Source organism: Gymnoscopelus braueri (assembly GCF_963280865.1).
Source record: "Gymnoscopelus braueri genome assembly, chromosome: 11".
Lineage (NCBI taxonomy): Eukaryota > Metazoa > Chordata > Actinopteri > Myctophiformes > Myctophidae > Gymnoscopelus > Gymnoscopelus braueri.
This window is the reverse complement of record NC_137613.1, coordinates 33,515,728-33,535,825: the sequence shown is the minus strand read 5'-3', so window position 1 is coordinate 33,535,825 and position 20,098 is coordinate 33,515,728. Positions and strand designations below refer to the sequence as shown.

At 44.5% G+C, this 20,098-nt stretch overlaps 1 protein-coding gene across 1 annotated transcript in view; it reads right to left on the bottom strand.

Annotated features, from left to right (window-relative positions):
- Nucleotides 1–20,098, bottom strand: part of csmd2 (CUB and Sushi multiple domains 2) — a gene marked incomplete at both ends in the record, with an annotated part of 387,232 nt that overhangs the window by 17,595 nt on the left and 349,539 nt on the right. The window contains 8 exon segments of the mRNA XM_080442648.1: nt 333–512; nt 8,014–8,190; nt 10,971–11,153; nt 13,112–13,285; nt 13,910–14,098; nt 18,180–18,353; nt 18,773–18,946; nt 19,486–19,659. Coding sequence (XP_080298774.1) covers nt 333–512; nt 8,014–8,190; nt 10,971–11,153; nt 13,112–13,285; nt 13,910–14,098; nt 18,180–18,353; nt 18,773–18,946; nt 19,486–19,659 — 1,425 coding nt within the window.

The window sequence follows — 20,098 nt, the reverse complement described above, 5'->3', positions numbered from 1 at the left end:
TGAGCTCGTGGATCGGCTATTTTGGGACGAGGGACACATTCCTACGGCTATAAATTAGGCATTACTTTACCTTTGATCGGAAAGAGAAGACCTACATTGGGGTGTTATTTAATTCAGCTGGGGTGCTCTCTGCTTTGATTTCTTTATAGAGGGTTACATAATGGGACCATTACTTCAGAATGAATATCGAAGCTGAGGGAAATTATAATTATTCAGAATGCCTCGGTGGCTTAAAAGGAACACAAAGAACTTTTTGTTCCTTCCTTCCCATTCACTGTACTTCCAGGAGTATAATCAGATTACGATCTCCACCGCGTTCGTGTGTATAATACCTTTACACTGGGGTTTGGTTCCATTCCAGGTGCGGTCCTTGGTGCAGAAGAGCGTGGAGGCCCGGTCGGCGTCCATGGTGAAACCTGGAGTGCACTGGTAGCTGACGCTGTGGTTGTACGTGAAGTCACTCCCCAGCCTCACACCGTTGGCCGGGACCCCCGGGTCGCCGCAGTTTATCACTGCAGAGATGGAGGAATGAGATCAGAGTTAGAGGTGAGTTTTGCATGTGAGAGAGAGAGAGAGAGAGAGAGAGAGAGAGAGAGAGAGAGAGAGAGAGAGAGGAGAATCAAAGCAAAGTAAGCAGAAAGGGCTGAGCTCTCATTTAGACATTAGTGGGGGGGGGGAAAACAATAGACGGATGCAGATGAAAAGGCGACGGATGGAACAAATCACTCCTTGAATGAAATGCCCCAATTAAATCCGCCATCGTTGATACGGTTTGCTACCGCATCATGGCTGAGCCATATTATTTGATGATTTCATTTGCTTTGCGTTTGATTGTATTTGTTAAGGCGGTAAATCAATATCATGCACTTAGGGTGGAATACAAACGAGTAAACAAACTACTTAAAACCGTCTCAAAAGCTGTATGATCCCGGCAGCCTAGCAACCCAGCAACACTCCAATTAAGACTCTGCTACTGTTGGACATATTTAACATGCAGTTTACAATTCAGGCATTTAGCAGACGCTCTTATCCAGAGCGACTTTCTATGAGCAAGGTAAACGCATACGTCAAATTCTGAGAGACAGTATCGTTGCTCATTAAACTGGGATCACAGTTAAACCATAACCTAGCATCAGTCTAAATAATATACTATCAAAAATAAGTTGTACAATGTAAATCTGTACAATGTAAACATTGTGAATAATGCCAATTAGAGGAATTAGTGCATAGTCTGTGGCAGAGCAGCAAGTTCAAGTCAAGCCTCAAGTTTTGGAAACAGGTCTCCTATCTCCAGCTCTGCCCATCTCCATAACTGAAGTTTGGCAGTGCCCAGGCAGTTACCAAGATTACTCCGAATCAAGGCTAAACTAACAGTATACCTGTGTGCTGTGACACTGAAACATTTCAACTTGCTCTGTTCTTTGAATACACTATTGCTCCAGAGTTCTACTGGGTCAAATCTGAATGAGTTTTTCCTTCTTCTTGTGTCTTGAGGCAAATCAGGTCTAAAGTAAGTTAAGTAATAAGCAAATCAAGTCTCACGGCACAGGAGTCTAAGCCCAGTGTCCTGTTTTTCGCAACGTACTGTAAGTCTGGGGAGAATCTAAGGGCCCTATTTTGGGGGAAACAGGGAACCAGCATGAAGCACAGTCAACAGCATGGCTGAGGTGTGGTGATGGATTCTTTTTAACATTTTCCAGACTGGAGAAGGGCGGAGTAGCTGTGGTAGAGTGGTGAGATGGGTTGGATGATCATAGGTATCCAGCAGAGTGGCCTGTCTGTTCTGTATGACTGTCAGGTGGTGAAGCGGGCGAATTCCATTAGAGCCTGACTGATGCCAGATTTGTCAGATACTGCGTGCCGAGCCCAATTTTGGAGAATCCTAGACCACTCATTACCAATGTTTTGCAAAAAGAAAAAGTGAGATTTGATTCAAGTTTGTATTTGAGAACATTTAACTTAAAAGCAACTAAATAAAAATAAACACAAATACCTTTTACAAATTACAAAACTTCATAATATGAAAAGAATTCAAATGTAATTATACTATGAACAAGTAAATCTAAATATCTAAATATAAACTCAACCAGTTATTCGAAGACATTTTTTAAATTGCCCATCTATAAGCTTACAACACGTCGCATTGCCACGTGTTGAGAGCTTGTAGATCGGGACACACCAGCTGCATAATTGACGATATCAATGGCATAAAAAAAAGTCAAATAATGGCTGATACATCGGCGAAACCGATATATCAATCTGGCTCTAAATTCCATCTCGTCTGACTACACCCACCCTCTTCATCAGGAGCTTCAATTCTTACCCTCCGGCACCCACTTACGATTCCCCTCAGTCAAGACAAAATAGTTACAAACACTCATTCATCCCCACAGTTACCACCATTACCCTCCTTAACGTAGGGACAAAGAGGTAGCTCACCCATCATGCTGATCTCTGTTTACGTTTTGCCGCTGGACGATTTCTGTTGATGTATTTGCTATTTTTATTATTGTAATGCTACGCTGGTCATACTTCATGACAGGTTAGTTATCATTGTATTGTTCTTATTGCTGTTCTGATGATTATGCTTTGCTTGTTCATTGATGCAGTGCTGCTGAGTCTGTGCTACTCTTACTAATGTGATTTCATGTTTGTTTGTCTTTTATGTTGCACTCAGTGCTGCAAAACCGATTGCCCTTCAGGGACAAATAAATTTGAAGTTGATTAAGCGAATATATTGTCAGTGGGTGTGTTGCAGGTGGATTCAATCAAGACCAATCAAATTATCGCTTTTCATTACATTTAAGAGCAGTGTGCTGTGTGTACAGTAACTTCCACAGAAGAACCCTCCAGTATGCAAATATTATTACCTCCTATAGTCTCTGTCTAGGCGCACAACAGTTGTGTAGGATACAAGCCTTTAACCACTTTAGAATGCTTGAAATAAACATATTCATACCAAAGTGAAACCTCTCTACATGCCGGTAGACCCGTTTCAAGCAGGAGGGCAGCAGACGGGGCAAATACTGGTTCTTGTTGACTCCAAAATTGCAGTACACTTCTGACATGCAAACAACACCCCCCCCTAATGCACCCTCCTTCTTCATGGGCACATGGCAATTAAGTCCCTAAAATATCAAACACATGCAGGCGGGGAAAACATGCACTGCGCCCTGGACATTTTTCAATTTGCGTCTGACGCCAATGTGCCTACTCCAAAATGTAACTACTCCAAAAACAACTCATAATAGTGCAGCGGATTAGCAATACAATTGTGCACCTTTTTTTTTTTTAGCAAACTTTCAGCATAGTTAGTAAATGCCATAATATAAATTTTCAGATGTGGAGGGAAGTCAGATTTGGCCTCTGAGAGGTCAAATCTGGAATGGAATAGCGGCCATTTTGGATTTTTACCTCTCACGGTCCTCAGAGGTCAAATCTGACTTCCCTCCACGTCTAAAAATGAACATTATGGCATATACTAACTATGCTGAAAGTTTCATGCTTCTTACAAGAAGTGCACGATTTGCTAAAAAATGGGAGCTTAGCCGCTGTACTCTAAGTCTCAAGTCAACTCTGGGCTGCGATTCCCAATAGCCTGATTGAACGTGCATAGTCCTTTAAGGTCAACTCCCCCAGGTTTGGAGTTTTCTGGGAAGACTTGTTATGTGATGAGACATGTCCCTTGGTGTTATAGGTCTCCAAAGTCACACAAAGCATTTTATCTTCTCATTGCTCACTTTCCCCCTGGCATTGCAAACTGTCTAACCTGGACGGGGGGTAAGAGAGAGTGGGTTAAGAGAGAGTGAGTAACAACACTGGCAGCTCTCACTAGGTGACTCAGCAACAACACAGCCTGAATCTCCATCTTCAGCGAAGACACTGAGAATCTGGGGCAGGACAGGAAATGTACAATGAAGGAGCATGCAGTAATGCCTGACAACGACTAAACTCTGGGCAGAATCCCCAGAAGCCTGAGGGTTCCCGGAGCCTCCCAGAGCTGCAGAGTCCCCCCCCCCTGACTAAACAAATGCTTGTATAGTTTTCTCACTGCAGAGGCTGCACTGCGCCGCCTGCAGCCACAATGTCTGCCCAGGACCCTCATAACCCAGGGGAGTCCAATCCAGCCCGTGGGATACTTTTGAAGAATAAAAATAATAATAATAATAATCATCTCTCTGTGTGTGGCAGCCACTCTCTCTGATCTTGCCACTACCATACCGGCAAAACCTGCCATTCATCAAAAAAAAAATTAGGTGGCAGGTAAAGTACCCATTGTGAGTAAGCACCTAGTGGGAGGGACCCCACTTTACATCTGGCAGGTGCTTTCCTAACAGGAAAGTTAATATGCTTTCATTGAGTGTCTCTCTAAGGGCACCAAAGTATCTCATAGGACAATTTGAGAACACTCAACACTCTCTGAAATAGTCACATTATTTATATTATTGCAGTTGATGAGAGCATAGACGTGACTGATGAAGCGCAATTGGGAACAGTTATCTGTGGTGTCCATGCGCCTTTGACGGTCACCGAGGAGTTTGAGGCGAGGCGTTATGTAGCAAAGGCCTGAAAATGGATGATAGCAGGGTAGTAATTAAAACAGTTAATTTATTAGAGCCAAGGGAGTCAACCATCAGCTATCTGATGCTCTTTTGTCTGAAATGTATTTTGCCTGCATTGCCACACTGAAGTTAGGGCAAACGTTTCTTTCAATTAGGCTACATATAGATATTAGACTATTCATGAACGAGAAAGGGAAGCCAGTGGTTAGTTGGATGACCCAGATTGGGTTTATGATCTTGCATTCTTGGTGGATATAGCAGTTGAATGTGCTTAACCTCTTTTATTCTGGCTTGTGCGCAGGCGTCGGTCAGGTCGGCAGCTTGCTGCAGTTGCTCTCGTTGGTTATTGCAACTTTGGTTTTGTATTGCCTTGGAGGTGATTTGCTGATGAGAGCGGCTGTGGTTCTTAATTCCCTTCGGGCATTAATAAAGTATTTCTATTCTATTCCTATTTTGGGCAAGTCTTTATAGAAATTATACATTTCATATTTTTTCAATAAACATTTCAGAATTTTCTAAATAAAAGCAAAATAGTGAAGATAGTCCATCTACAAGCTCACAATATCTTACAATGCAACACGCTGCGAATTTGTAGATGGCTATTTTTGTTATTCGACATGCAACAAAGTACATAGGGCTTAAGTGGTTATGTTAACATGCAAGACCACAACAAAGTCGTTACAGACAATGCTTGAATTGGGACAGGTAGTGGTATAGTCACTGGTACAGAGTACTGGTTCGCCCTACTTTTTCCTACCTGTTGCTTACTGCAGCTTACTAGTGAAAATGTATGCAAGTTGGGAAGCCGTGAACACCACACATTCGGAGGCACTTTGAATGTCACTCTGGATAAGAGCGTCTGCTAAATAACATCAAATGAGGAGGCTGTGCCCGACTGCACTCGTTCTCCCAGTGCTTTCAAGGCTCTTCGCCTTTTGCCACGGCCACACTCACTGAGGAAATGATAGATTTCATTTGGACCAAACGCCACCTGAGTTTCAAATTTGGATACAGTGATTAACGGCTGCATATAAGGCAAAGAAATCATCACTCCAAAATCAGTGAGGAGTGTTAATGAATGGAACAACCTAATTCATTATGAACGTTGACATTTTCTCATCTGAATTGGTTCTTTGGTATGATCACGATGTACGTCTTTGGAACCATTGGGGAAGATATTACGCTGATATGGCTTTTGATCATATTTATGCTGCTACTAAAGTTTTTTTTGTTTTTGTTTTTTGTCTTCCTGGTTATGGTGTGTTTTTCTGACTTGTGTCCTGTCACATTTCTTCTACAGATTCGTCATCTCCAGTTGGATGATAAAGTCAATCTCCTTTTCTGTTGCAAATGAAAGGGTCAGCTGTTTCTCAACAAATCTCATTCAAATCACAAAACATATATAAGTCAACCCTTCAACCTGCCTGACCGATATACAGTTTTCTTTCTTTCTTTCTTTCTTTCTTTCTTTCTTTCTTTCTTTCTTTCTTTCTTTCTTTCTTTCTTTCTTTCTTTCTTTCTTTCTACACACTGCTCGATGGATCAAGCCTGATTTGTTCTCATTGCATGCTGGTGTCGTGCACCTAAAATAGCAGATCTACAAGAACTTGTGTATTATCTGCTATTTTTGCTGCCTAGATGTGCTACCAAGTGTAACTCAGGCTTTAGTATCTTTCAATTCCATCCATAAGGAAACTGGGTCTCTTTGAGCCAGGATGGGTGCACATGACCTCTATTTGCTACAGGGTCTCTTGGCTGTCTGCCACGGCAGCTGTGTGCCCATTGTGTGATAATGATGAAGGGCTGTCAGTCAGGCCCGCGCTCTCTGCACGGACCCTGGCATGACTCACTCGCCTAATACCGAAGAAAACACCACAACCTCTCTCTCTCTGACTGACTGACTGACTGACTGACTGACTGACTGACTGACTGACTGACTGACTCTCACACACACACACACACACACACACACACACACACACACACACACACACACACACACACACACACACACACACACACACACACACACACACACACACACACACACACACACACACACACACACACACACACACACACACGTGAAAGGAGGCAACAGGATCTAGAAAGGCAACTCTTACTTCCAAATGATCGACCAAGTATAATGTATTTTTCTGTATGTTTATCCATCTGTCTAACATGTTCAAACAATAACACAAAAGTAACAATGAATGTATTACTGATGTGAAACGAGTAGCTAACACAGCAGCACTATATCTTTTTAGCTGAACGATGACAGCAGGGCCAGTCATATAAATGCAAATATCACTGACTGACTGACTGAGGAAGATGCACCGTTGTTCAGCCGGTCGGCTTAACAGCGAACTAACCAATCGCAGAGCAATTATCCCTCCAGGCTATAATGGGATGCTGGTTGTTGGCCTTACAATTAATTAGCCAGTCACAGAGCAATAGTCTCTCCAGGCTGTGGGATGCAGTCTATCCTCATAAGCACCATTTTCTTTGTTGCCCCTAAAACATAGATATGTGCAAACAAAATAATTCACAAGCACAGTGTGCGAGCAAATCATTTTACAAACTTTTGCTTATCAGGATACTCTATTATACCCCTCCCAAGCCTTTTCACATTCGCAAGCAATCCCCAAAACAATTAATGTCATCAGTTTTGTTAGTTGTAATTGCGTATTGCCTCTGGACAGCATGCGCACAAAAAGGAGGAAGATAGAGAGATGCATAGTAAATTAGTGTTTGTGTGAGTGTGAGTGTGTGTGTGTGTGTGTGTGTGTGTGTGTGTGTGTGTGTGTGTGTGTGTGTGTGTGTGTGTGTGTGCGCGCACGTGTGTGCGTGTGTGTGCAAGAGAGTGGGAGTGAGAGACAGAGAGAGAGAGGGCAAGTGCTACTTGCAGGCACTTCACGAACATAGGCTTATTTTTATAGTCTATGAAAAGCACTCATTTCTGGAGAAAGAAGGTCATGAATGATAAGACGGATGAACTCGCGCAAGCCCCGGTCCACAGTTGCCACCTGCTGTGCTCAGCAGTCAGATCAGCAGACTGAACGAGACGGTCCAGCCATATACTAGGTTTTGACCTATCCTTGTTTTCTTTTTACATGATCTTATGTTCCTTTGTTCACTGTCTGTGTCTATTACATTTGACATGAACGTGAAACTTGTAAAAGGTCACTGGATACCTCCAAGTGTAGCTATTCAGCAAGGAGTCTAATGGACTTCAGCCAGTATTGACAAGCCAGTATCGACAACAATCCTGTAATGTTCACGGAGAGAAGAGAAGAGAGGAGAAGAGAAGAGACACTGCGTGCCGTGGGGACAAGTAGGTCAAGAGAAACTAAGGGAATAACTGCAACAATGCAGCGTCTTCCACGCGGTCAATACAGTACACGGATGAACAGAAGTGAGATAAATCGAGTGCCTCCGACACCAGACAGACCTGAGCACTCGGGCATGTTGCCGGTCCACGTTCCATTGACGGTACAGTGGCGTGTGAGCAGACCGGTGGAGTAGTAGCCCTCCCTGCACGAGTACGTGATGGAACGGGAAAATGTCAGTCCATCGTGGTTCAGGATCTGGGAGTTACGTGGAGTTCCTGGGTTTCCACAGGAAATCACTGCAAAAGAGGTAGAGAAACAGAGAGAGAGAGTAAGAGAGAAAGAGAGGGTCTAATTTTAGATCTGAACACGTGTGTGGCAAGAGGTGAATCTGGTGTGTGTGTGTGTGTGTGTGTGTGTGTGTGTGTGTGTGTGTGTGTGTGTGTGTGTGTGTGTGTGTGTGTGTGTGTGTGTGTGTGTGTGTGTGTGTGTGTGTGCGTGTGTGCGCGTGTGTGTGTGTGCTACTGGGAGCTGACAAGGCAACTTTTCATTCTAGCAGAATTTCACACAGTAACCTTACAAAATGTATGCATAGACACACATGAAAGCGCAGCGAGAAATACTTCTGTAAGGCTACTGTAAGTTGGTTGATGTAGAAAAGGACAAATGTTTTTAATAAATTGACTGTGCAGAAGTTGGGTTCTGGAAGGAGTGCATCATGGGTATATCCAATATTTCATTTGATGCCTACCAGAACCCTCCCAATTTGCTCAATGTTATTCTTATACAACATCACTTTATCGTCCAGAAGGAACTTTCCTTTCCTCAGTTCATTCCTTCACTTTGTGTCCCAAGGCTGGTTTGATGACCCTGTTCATTACAGTCTCCAACTTGTCCCTGAGCCCTCAGAACGAACACACACACACACACACACACACACACACACACACACACACACACACACACACACACACACACACACACACACACACACACACACACACACACACACACACACACACACACACACACACACACACACACACACACACACACACACACACACACACACGGCTTCTCCTGCAGTATCCTCTGTAATGACCAGATGTGGTCTGGTCCTTGAAGTCAGTGCCAACATGAGCACAGGTGGGCCAGTCATGCCGGCAGTCATGCCACCACAGACCAGAGAGAGGGGGGGGGGGGGGGGGGGGGGAGAGGGATGTGAGAGGGAGAAGAGAAGACAGGAGATGTAGGGAGGTAGAGAGAGAGCGAGATAGAGAAAAAGAAGGACATGCACACATGCATGTGCGAGGGCACACACGTGAGTACGTCACATGTGTGTGCGTGCATGTCTTTCTTTGGTGCCTTAGCCACTGAACAGTTACATGTGAGGCAGAAGCCTAACAGTGTTTAATCAATATAGAAAACATCCTCTATTGTGGTCTGAACAAGTTTGTTAAAGTATGACCCCTCTAAATGGCAAAACAGTACACTAAAACAGCCCAAAAAATGGGGTTCAGGTCATGTTTCTAGGAGACATTTGTTTGAACTATCTGAACATGACGCCTACCACATCTACAGTAGGTCAAACCCCAAAGGCGACGCTTCAAATGTAGACATTTTAAAGGGGGCGCTATCAAGCCAGTTTGTCACATCCATGTCCAGGACACATAAAATATATGTTTTCACCACTTCTGATTCGTGTGCAAAGTTTCTAAACTTTTCGAGCACCTTTAGCCCCAGAAGAATGTGATTATTTTGCCCCAACAATGATAATTCCTTGCAATATAATGAGGCCCCTGCAGCAAAAAAAAAGAAAAGAGGAGGCATTGTAAATAAGCTTCTGATCAGCTGTCTTCTTCATTGTGTTTCCCTTTCTCTATCTCACTCTCTCCACCTTTACTTTATCCCCTGTGCCATCTCCCTCTCTTTTTTTTCCACGGTATTGTTGCTCTGCCAGCTGGACTGTGGTGCTGTGCATGAATGGAATAATTGGGTTGTGGGAAGAAGAGGCGATTAGGCGAGAGGGACATGAGTAGAAAATAAAGTAGAAAGAAATGCTAATTTCTTCACGGAAATACATGTTGCCCTTCATTTTGAGTCAAGATTGCCAAGCAGTGGTACAACACACTCATATGTGTACTATATATGCACAATATATACTACATATTAGAGGTCTTCACGAAAACCATCCAATCCACCTGAACCGAAAACCCGAGACAATATCGGAGACGTGTAAGGGTCAGTTCCATGTTTTATTAAGTTCTGTTGGGACTGGGTCAAGTCTATATTCCATTCTATTACCATGGGTCCTGGGTCTGTTCATCATTATATATAATACACAAGTGGATCAGAGGAGACCCCGTGATCAGCACAGAAATGCATATAGTGCTGTGTACTGTACTGTAACTTGCGTGATGATTGCACTGACCTAGGATCAGACTATACCAGTCAAATAAGGGAGAAAATAATTGAGCTGCTTGCTGGTGAGTTGCATCAGAGTGGAGGAAAGGTGCACGCTAAATATGGTTCTAACTGCATTTATTTTTAAAAGGAATGAGTCCTTTTGAAAAATTACAATACATACAATTTTAAGAGCGATACTCCTCCGGGGAAGACCAATTCATCAGCACAGCAATGCAAAACTGACATAACTGGCAAAACTAATATAGACAATGTATTCTACTGCAACTATTGTTTTAATCAACCACTTAACATGCAGTTAATTTCATTAACACTGATTGTATGGGAGAGGAGAGGATCACTTATTGTCGGCTGATACACATAGCTGCTACATTCCATTATGGACTAGCCTATCATCACTGTCATCTACTGGTAGAATTGCATTTTTAACAGCAATATAGTTACTGGGTTTGTCGGGTCCATATAATACCTGGGGATATAATACCGGGATACTGGGTCTCTTTGATCTTTCTCTTTTCGGACGTGCACCAAGTCGGTTCTCTAGTATCTCGGAACCAATAGGATCTCGGAGCAATTTCATGGGTCCATTTAGGTGTGTGTGTGTGCGTGTGCGTGTGTGTGTGTGTGTGTGTGTGTGTGAGCATGTATGTCTTACCCTGACACTCTGGCTGTCTGCCCACCCACGACCCATTGGCCTGACACTTCCTCTCCGAGGAGCCCCTCAGCATGTATCCGGGTTCACAGCTGAAGCGCACCAGGCTGTCCACTGTGAAGTCTTCCCCCAGACGGATGCCGTGCACAGGGATGCCTGGGTCGCCACAAAGTCCTGCCGACTCCCCTGGAAAACAGCCAGAGATACAGGAAGGCAATGATGAATGGAGAAATCCCATTACAGTAAGTTTAACCACCCTCAGGGTTAATACTATAGTGTCTTTTCACTTTTGCAGAAAAAATAAGATTTTCTGCAAAACAATAACCATGCAGTCCCCATTATAGCCCTTTTCCCCATTTATTTTAGTAAATAAAATAACAATAATAATTCTTATTTAATGCAATGAAAAAAATGCAGTGTTGTGAGCTTGTAGATTAGCTATTTCCACTATTCATCGTATGATGAGGTATATACTGTAGGGCTTAAATGAAACAAGAGATGTTCACATGGCACATATTAAGAGACACAATCTCCAAAATGACACATAATGGATGTTTTGAACGCAGAATGAATGAGTTCCCACTGCCAGCTGATTAAAGAATCTAATTGCCCTCCCTGTCCCCCAGGAGTGACTGACTGTGACCCAAACACATTATGTTTCATTACGTTTCATTTGCTGACCATGTGTGAGACGACGTCGTTTTCCTTTCACTGGGTCGTTGGTGCGTTTCGCACCGCGGGTTTGAATCGCCCACCAGGCTTTTTAAAACAATCGCAAAACATTTAGTGCTGCTGTGTATCTCCTAGCCCCCACTGGTTTTACATGCATCCGGACAATGTAGCTTTACTAGAGTTTCAGCTCAGAAAGTCAGGGAATCTGGACAAAGAGGCGGGCTTTTTATTGTCCGTTGAGACAAAGCCAGCAATCTCCTGGATATATGAATGTCATGAATTGTGACATTAACCTGTCAGGATGCATTTTTATTATTGACTTGTTTATGTGTGTGTGTGTGTGTGTGTGTGTGTGTGTGTGTGTGTGTGTGTGTGTGTGTGTGTGTGGGTGTGTGTGTGTGTGTGTGTGTGTGTGTGTGTGTGTGTGTGTGTGTGTGTGTGTGTGCGCGCACACGCATGCATTTGTATCTGTGTGTGCATGCTCGTGAATGCATGTCTTTGTGTCTGTGTGTGAGCCACTGAGTCTGTGCGTCTGTATGATTCAGCGAGTGACTGTGTGTGTGTGTGTGTGTGTGTGTGTGTGTGTGTGTGTGTGTGTGTGTGTGTGTGTGTGTGTGTGTGTGTGTGTGTGTGTGTGTGTGTGTGTGTGCGTGCGTGCGTCTGTGTGCGTACATGCGTGTGAGAGTTTCGCTCACACACACACACTGAGTAAATGTGTGCGTAACTGCGTGAGGGGTGTGAGGGTGTGGATGCCCTTGGGGTCCTGTAGTGTATGTGTGGGTGCAGGAGCACCCTGAGGCGCTTTACAGTGTGCGGTAGGAAGAAGAGGGACGTGTGGGCAGATGTCTTTATGGCACTTTACAACCAGGGCCCGGGCGTGGGCGTGCCTGTTCCTCAGTCTAATATGAGCAGATTAAAGCGGCTTTATGGAGGACACAGGGCTTTGCCCTTGAGGCCTGCAGTGCCGACACACAGCTCTGTTCCCACGTCCATTTCTCAGCTCTCCGCCTACTAAAACCCACCCTTACAAGAGCATCCGTGCGACTCGGAGGCCATTTTTACACCGGCATTAATCAAATATCCGAGGCAGGAGCAGTTAATCACATGGACCCTAGCATCCCTATTTTTTTGGGGGGTGGGAGGTGGGGGTGGGCATTCGGCGAAAATTGCTGATCTACAAGCTCACAACGCGTCACAGCAGTCTAAAGGGAATAAAGGAGGGGGGCCTAGTAGAGGCCCCTCGGGAACTCGAACGCACTTCACAGGTTTTTAATGATCTTCATGCCTGCCGTTCCGAATCCTTTCCTATTTAAGTTGATAGTGAGAATTAAGGTCAGCGCTGTCTCCTCAGATAAAAAGAAAATATAATGAAATAATAAAATGCGTTTTATTGGGAATTTTCATGGCGGGCATGAAAGTCATTCCCCGGGCCACTCCCAGGTCTGATCTGGGATCAAGCGTCTCCCACATACCTGAGCAGTGCGGCAGCCCGCCGCTCCACTGGCCGTCCAGCTGGCACATGCGCGTGGTGTTCCCGACGACGACGCGCTGGCCGATGCAGCTGAAGCGGATGACCGAGCCCACCGTCCGGCGGTCGCCGGAAATCTGGGCGTAGGGCGGAACGCTGGGCCGGTCGCACAGCACCACTGTCACAATAGGGAGGCAAAGGAGGCAGAGAGAGAACCAAAAGGGGGGGAGAAGTTAAAAAGCAAAATGGCAATATTGATACAGTATATTGTCGCTGTCGTGTCGATCCATTGTAACACAGGTTCTTTTTTTTTTCTTCCTGAAAAGTAATGGTATTGGACATAGAAGGTTTCTGCCCGACCGCGATGATATATATCGATGCTGTCGGGCAGAAACCTCCTATCTCCATATTCTAACTTTTTGTGTTTTTTGGTAAATTAACACCCTACGTGATCATACTACAGTGTCACAAAAAAGCATCAAAACTAGCAGATCCACAAGCTTGTAGATCTGCTACATTTGAATTTGAATCCTGAACAGTAACAGTTTTGGACATACAGTATGAGGTTTCCTGCCGACAGAGACGATGTGCAACAATATAAACAAGGTATGAGGGCGTTCAGATAAAAACCTCAGACAGACAGAAGAATAAACAGAGCACAACAGCTATCATTTAACCTTCCCCTCCCATCTAAGCTGACACTTTCCCATCAAAAGACATGATGCACCTGCGGGGCTGACATCAAAACAAACCCGACTAAAAGCCATGAGCACTCAGGGTAGTACTATATATAACTACTCACACAGGCACTTAGGCAGAGAGCGATCCCAGGTGCCGTCCCCCTGGCAGGAGATGGAGCTGGTGCCCAGGAGGTAGTGTCCCATGTTACAGCGGTACGACACGGTCGTCTGGAACGTGTAGCGATGCTGCCCGCTGGCCAGAATCTGCCTGACGCTGTTGTCAACGTGGCCTGGTTCAGTGCAGTTCACAACTAGGAGAGAGAGAGAGAGACACACAAAAAGAGAGAGGGGGGGGAGAAAGTTATTATGTTGATGTTCCACGCTGCAGTGTGGAACTGTGCTGTGTATTTGCCTCCATTAATCCATTAAGACCGGGAACGCATCTGTGTCATTTTAAGATTTCTTTGGCTATTTTTTGAATAATCGTGGAAAATGTGTGCAAATCTTTGAATATATACATATCTATGTTTTAAAGCAAACGTTTTTAACTGGTTGGGGGGGGGGGGGGTTCCCTGGAACAACGTATTTTGAGATGGGGGATGGAGATTCTGGGGGTCCTTGAAAGTTGGAGCACCAACTGATATAGCAACACACCGTTAGGATTTAGAAACATTTTTTAGATGCTGTATGTATTTGGCCGCGGACCCCCATCTCAACATTCCAGGAACCCCCAGAAGCAAAGATTTGAATTACAAATGTTCGCTTAAAAATATATATACATTAAAAGATTTGCTAAATGTTTTAAGATTTTTCTAAAGATTGCAAATCTACAAGCTCAGATCTATGAGCTTTAGCCAAAGAAATCTAAAATGACACTTTTTCCCGGATTGAATGGGTTAATGCATGAGGATGATTATGCAAAACACATACGGCGGTATGAACGTGTCGTGTATGGCTGCTTCGCAATTAGAATTTAGCAGACGCCGGTATCCAGAGCTACTCAAAAAGCTTGAATGAGACAACACTGTACAAACTCAAGAGTGAATCAACACAATTTGTGCCATTCGTCTCACGCTCATGTTCCTCCCCCTCAACCTTCCCTCTTCTCATCCGCCACCTCATCCATCCACATCCACCCACCCACCCATCCATCCATCCATCCATCTCAAAATGAAGCAGGGAGGTACAGACTCTGAAAACAAACATTTGCTTCATTAGTAGTCAGTCTCCTGCTGGCCTCCACGCTGCAGAGACAGCGAGACAGTGATGGATGAAGAGGATAGGAGAGGCGAGGCAAGGTGAGGAGGAGAGAAGGGAAGGGAAGGGAATGGATGAGGCATGATGGAGAAAAAGGGAACAGGAAGAGAGGGTGAGAGTGGAAAGGAGGTCCTGGCGGCACCACGTATACAGTATTCAAATTCACGACAGATGTTTTTCAATAAGCCAATCTCGTCTCCCGTGCGTCTCGGGACACCGGGAGCCAGCAGCAGCACCGCTCGAACGTCCCTATATACTCGCATCAGATGTCCGAGGCACGCTCGACAAAATCCGCCCGCCGCAACACGCAAGCAGCTGGGCTGGGTTCCGGGGCGAGGGCTACGGAGGAAGACGTAACCTAGCCGCTCTATGACACAATGCCAAAAACACAAATGGGCTCCGCGAAACACGGCGTCTGGAAGCCGCCCACGCAGCCATTATGCCGTGCCAGTCTCGCCTCCGCGAGCGCGCCCTCTCCTCAGCCAAATTGAACCCATTGTATGCTAATGCTTTTAAAAGCTCTCATTTTCATACTTCCAAGCGAGCCAGCACAACTAAATCAAACCCAGCACCCCCGCCGTCCAAACACCTACTGGAATTCATTGCCTCCTGTAGAGAGCCGACCCATGGCTCCATCATTTAACAACTCGTCGTTTAGTAATTCTACAAAGGCAGCATTCGGAGGCACCAGTGCTGCCTCAGCCCCAGAATTCAGGTTATATAGCTCTAAATAAAAGGCAGACATAAAGGCTGGAATCCAACAACTGACCCCCTGGCAGAGTTTTCGAGTGGCCCACTGGGCAGAGACACGGAGGGAAGCTGATATGAAAGGGGAAAGGAGAATAAAGGGAAAGGAGAGCAAGAGGAGAGGAGAGGAACCGGGGTGATTCATCTCGGTTTCTCCTCAGGACAGGGGACCCCCCACTCCCCCCTGGCCACTCTCTGCTCCCCTTTCTCCTCCTCCTGCTGCTCTTGGCTTCCTGCCAAGAGCAGCCTATAGGTGCTGTGTTTGAGTGGGCCTACAGTGAGCGACGAACAAAAGAACACTGACAAACACGCCGAAAGGCTGCCTATACCTGAGAGGAGAGGAGGAGAGGAGAGGGAGAGAGGAGAGAGGAGAGGAAGAGAGGAGAGGAAGAGAGGAGAGGAAGAGAGGAGAGGAAGAGAGGAGAGGATAGGACAAGAGGAAGAGAGGAGAGGAGAGCCCTGGATGTCATTAGCCGACTGACCAACTCCTTTGTCTGTTCCCATATTTTTCCCCCATTCCCTACTCTGCACTGTTCTCATATCTCCCTCTCTCTCCCTCTCCCTCTCTCTCCCTCTCCCTCTCCCTCTCTCTCTTGCTCTGCCCTCCTTACGCTTTTGACAAATTAACGCAAGTGTGCTGGTGGTGGTGGTGGTGGTGGTTGGTAGAGCTCGATAAAGAGAGGCAAAATAGAGTGCGGGAACGAGGGGGGTGTGCAGCAAGTCAACCTCGGAGGGAAAGATTACGCTGGAGGCTAAAATAAGGCAGGAGGAGGAGGTGGAGAAGTGAGAAGCTGTACAAAGGAAGAGGAGGTGCAGTGGGAGGAGGTCGCGCCACACTACATAGCAACAGAAGGAGTGCAGAAGGGATGGCAGAGCTCTCTATATGACCTGAATGCTGTAATTACGGTGATAAATCTGATTGACGAAAAAGGTCCCCTATCTGCTTATGTCTCCACATAAACAATGGAGAACGAGGTGCTATTTAAACAGGTGCATTGCCACACATATACACGGGCTCGCACACGCGCTCGTATACGAAACGAAAAGGCAGCACGGCTTCGCGTGTGCATGGAAACAAGGCCAATGCTAATATGATGTCAGTGCAGGAGCAGAGAGATTTAATGCATCTGTCTGGGAGGAAGCCTCATGCTACTTATGCATTCAACAGCCAAATGCATTTCTCCCATCTTTTTTCTTCCTCCTTCTTGGCATCAGCTGACGAAGAATATCTCACAGACTTTTTAACCCCATCTTTTTCGTGAACATCTTAATAAATGGCAAAAATCGTTCCCTTCGCTACTCATTGAAAGAAACAAAAGTCACAAGTCAATCTATCATTTGGCTCTGTCAACAATGTCTTGTCACATGCGGGGCCGTGAAGACCCAGATGTGATAGCAGGGGCCCTTTTCTATGCCTGTCACAAATCCTTTAGTTAGTGGGGGCTTAGAGGCAGGCCCGGGCACACAGACACTTTGCCTGTCTAATACTAAATCAAATTAAAAGTCTGTGCCTCTCGCTCTCTTCTCTCCCTTCTTTCTCTCTCTCTCTTTCACAGAGGGGACAGGTAATTCTCATTCTAAAGATAAAAACCACAGAACCGTGTCTCCAAAGGCTGCTGTCTCTCACACAGGCTCAAGGACCCCAAGATTGTGGTTATTAACTAAGTTTCTTTCTCTGACAGACAGGCTATATCCTGCAGGGTGTAATAGAGGTAGCAAGGCTCAGATGAGATACTGTAGCATTGTAAATGTAAATATTATCCAGAAACGTCGCCTGCCCCCACAGAGAAGACCTGGGGTAATTACATAGTTTGTCACTCTATGATTTTCATTTCAGTTTTCACTAATATGTGTCATTTAAGATCACTGTCCCCCTGGAAGGGATATGTGTCTCATCTCCGTTCACTGTGTGATTGGGGTCATTTGGCAAGAATAAGGGCGGGGCCTTCCCTGCACAAATGTATGGGTACAAAGAAAATATACCGGCACAGGCTGTAATCATAAAGTTCATTACCTCAACATTGAGATACTTTTGCTCTGCTACGACCCATGAGGAGTTGATACAATCATGGTTGTGTGCGTGTTTCAATCACCTTTGTTCGTGCGTGCGTGTGTTTTACATGATTTCCACCACCGTGACATCACAGAGGTGAATGTAAGTTCTTCCTGGACTACAATAGACTACAGCCCATGTTTCCTGTAGTTCCAGTCAGACCGGCCCCTCCAGCTGGTGTCAATTATTGTTTATTATGTCTTCAACTTAATTAAAACTGGATTTGGTGCAAAATCTGTGAAGTGCGCCTTTAAGCATTGTGCATAAAGATGAATGGATTACTGGAAGGCAAACATACACATACAGTACACATACACAAGTATGGACACACTTACTTTTACACTTTGGGAGGATATTGCTCCATTGGCCGTTGGACTGGCAGGACGATTTAAAAGTCCCCTGTAGGACGTATCCAGTATTGCAGGCAAAGCGTACAATGTCATTCAGATTGAACTGGGTTCCCTGGGTCACACCAAAGGTAGGATTGCCAGGATGACCACATGTGATGGCTATGAAAGTAAAAAAAAAGCCAGCAACAGCGGTTACTTAATATACAGGAAGTTACTTATATCAATCATTAATAAAGGAGATGGAAACATACTAACAAACTAATTATTAACGGTTTACTTTAAAATATAATTCATAAATGATCAAAATAATGTTAATTATTCATTAATAAACACGATAATGCTAGTAATGACATAATCATGAATAAACTGTTTATTATTTACTTTCCCGTATGCTAAAGCGTCACCACAAAGCAAGACCCAGCAACACACCAACTAGATGTGACTGAAAATGTTTGCATTTTTGTTTTATTCATAGTAGAGGCTCAAAACTACAACATGAGATCTCTGCGTGGCCCCAGTTCAAATATGATTATTTTGGGGGGTCGCGACCTGAAAAGGTTGAGAACCTCTGTACTTACGGACACAGACAGGGGTCCGTCCTGACCAGCGGTGGTCCTGCTCACATATCCGCACAGACACGCCGATAAGACGGAAGCCCGGGTTACATTGGTACACCACACTGCCTCGATAGTTGTAGTTCTCTCCAATGATCTGACCGTTCACTATGGGCTCAGGGGTACCACAGTGTCCAGCTACATGTGTGGAGGAGATGGAGATGGCGATTGAGGGAGAGGGAGAGGGAGAGGGAGAGGGAGAGAGAGAGGGAGAGGGAGAGGGAGAGGGAGAGGGAGAGGGAGAGAGAGAGAGAGAGAGAGAGAGAGAAACAGGTCTTCAGATCAGAATAAAGGCATGTCATCAGGCATAATCAGTGGTGGACGAAGTACTCGGATTTTAGTACAAGTGACACCACAATGCAGAAATAATCTGTTACAAGTAAAAGAGTTATTACTTAAATGATTGGCTTCAAATTAAGAAATGTTTTGAAAATAGCATATCTATCTTGTATTTTTAAACATCCAAATTATAAAATAGGGCTTAACTGGTTTAATGTTTTGCAATAATAAACAAAATATGCAAGTAACTAAGAAACTAAAGTTTTCAAACATTTGTGGTGGAGTACAAGTTTAAGGTATCGGGAAAAAAATGTACTTAAGTACAGTACTTGAGTGAATGCACTTAGTTATAAATGGACATGCTATTCTTGGATACTATTTGTTTATGCTGATCTCACCAAGACACTGGACTTGTGTGCCGCTCCAAAGTCCATTGGACATGCACTCTCGGACCCGCGAGCCAACCAGGGTGTATCCTGTGTTACAGGAGAAGATGGCCGTGGCTCCGTACACCGTCAGCGTTCCGATCTTGTTCCCGTTTGGCGGAGTCCCGAGGTCCCCACAGGAGATGACTAAGATGAGAAAATATTATCCTCTGTCAACATTTATGAATCCAACAAACACTGTGATGGAAAGAAATAATGATTGTTCACAATTCTGTTTGCTTTGGTAGGAGGTTGTGTTTTCCCTCCTTTCCTATCATAATTTCACAATGTACATTGTTCTGATTTGTGTAAGTCAATATTTCCCATGTCTGATAAGGGCCTTTCAGACAGAAAGATATCTGCTGTTATTAGGGGTGCAATTGATTATAGAAAATAATCAATTATAATAAAAACGTATAAATAGTCTGTATTTTTGCATTACATCGTTGTACAACAAAGTATAAAATAGGTTAAGTGGTCAGACTAATCGATTTAGTCTATTTAAATGTTTTTGTGTTGATTACCGGTAGTTAATATATAAAAAAATATTGAATGATAAAACAATTTGCTTCTCAATGATTTGATT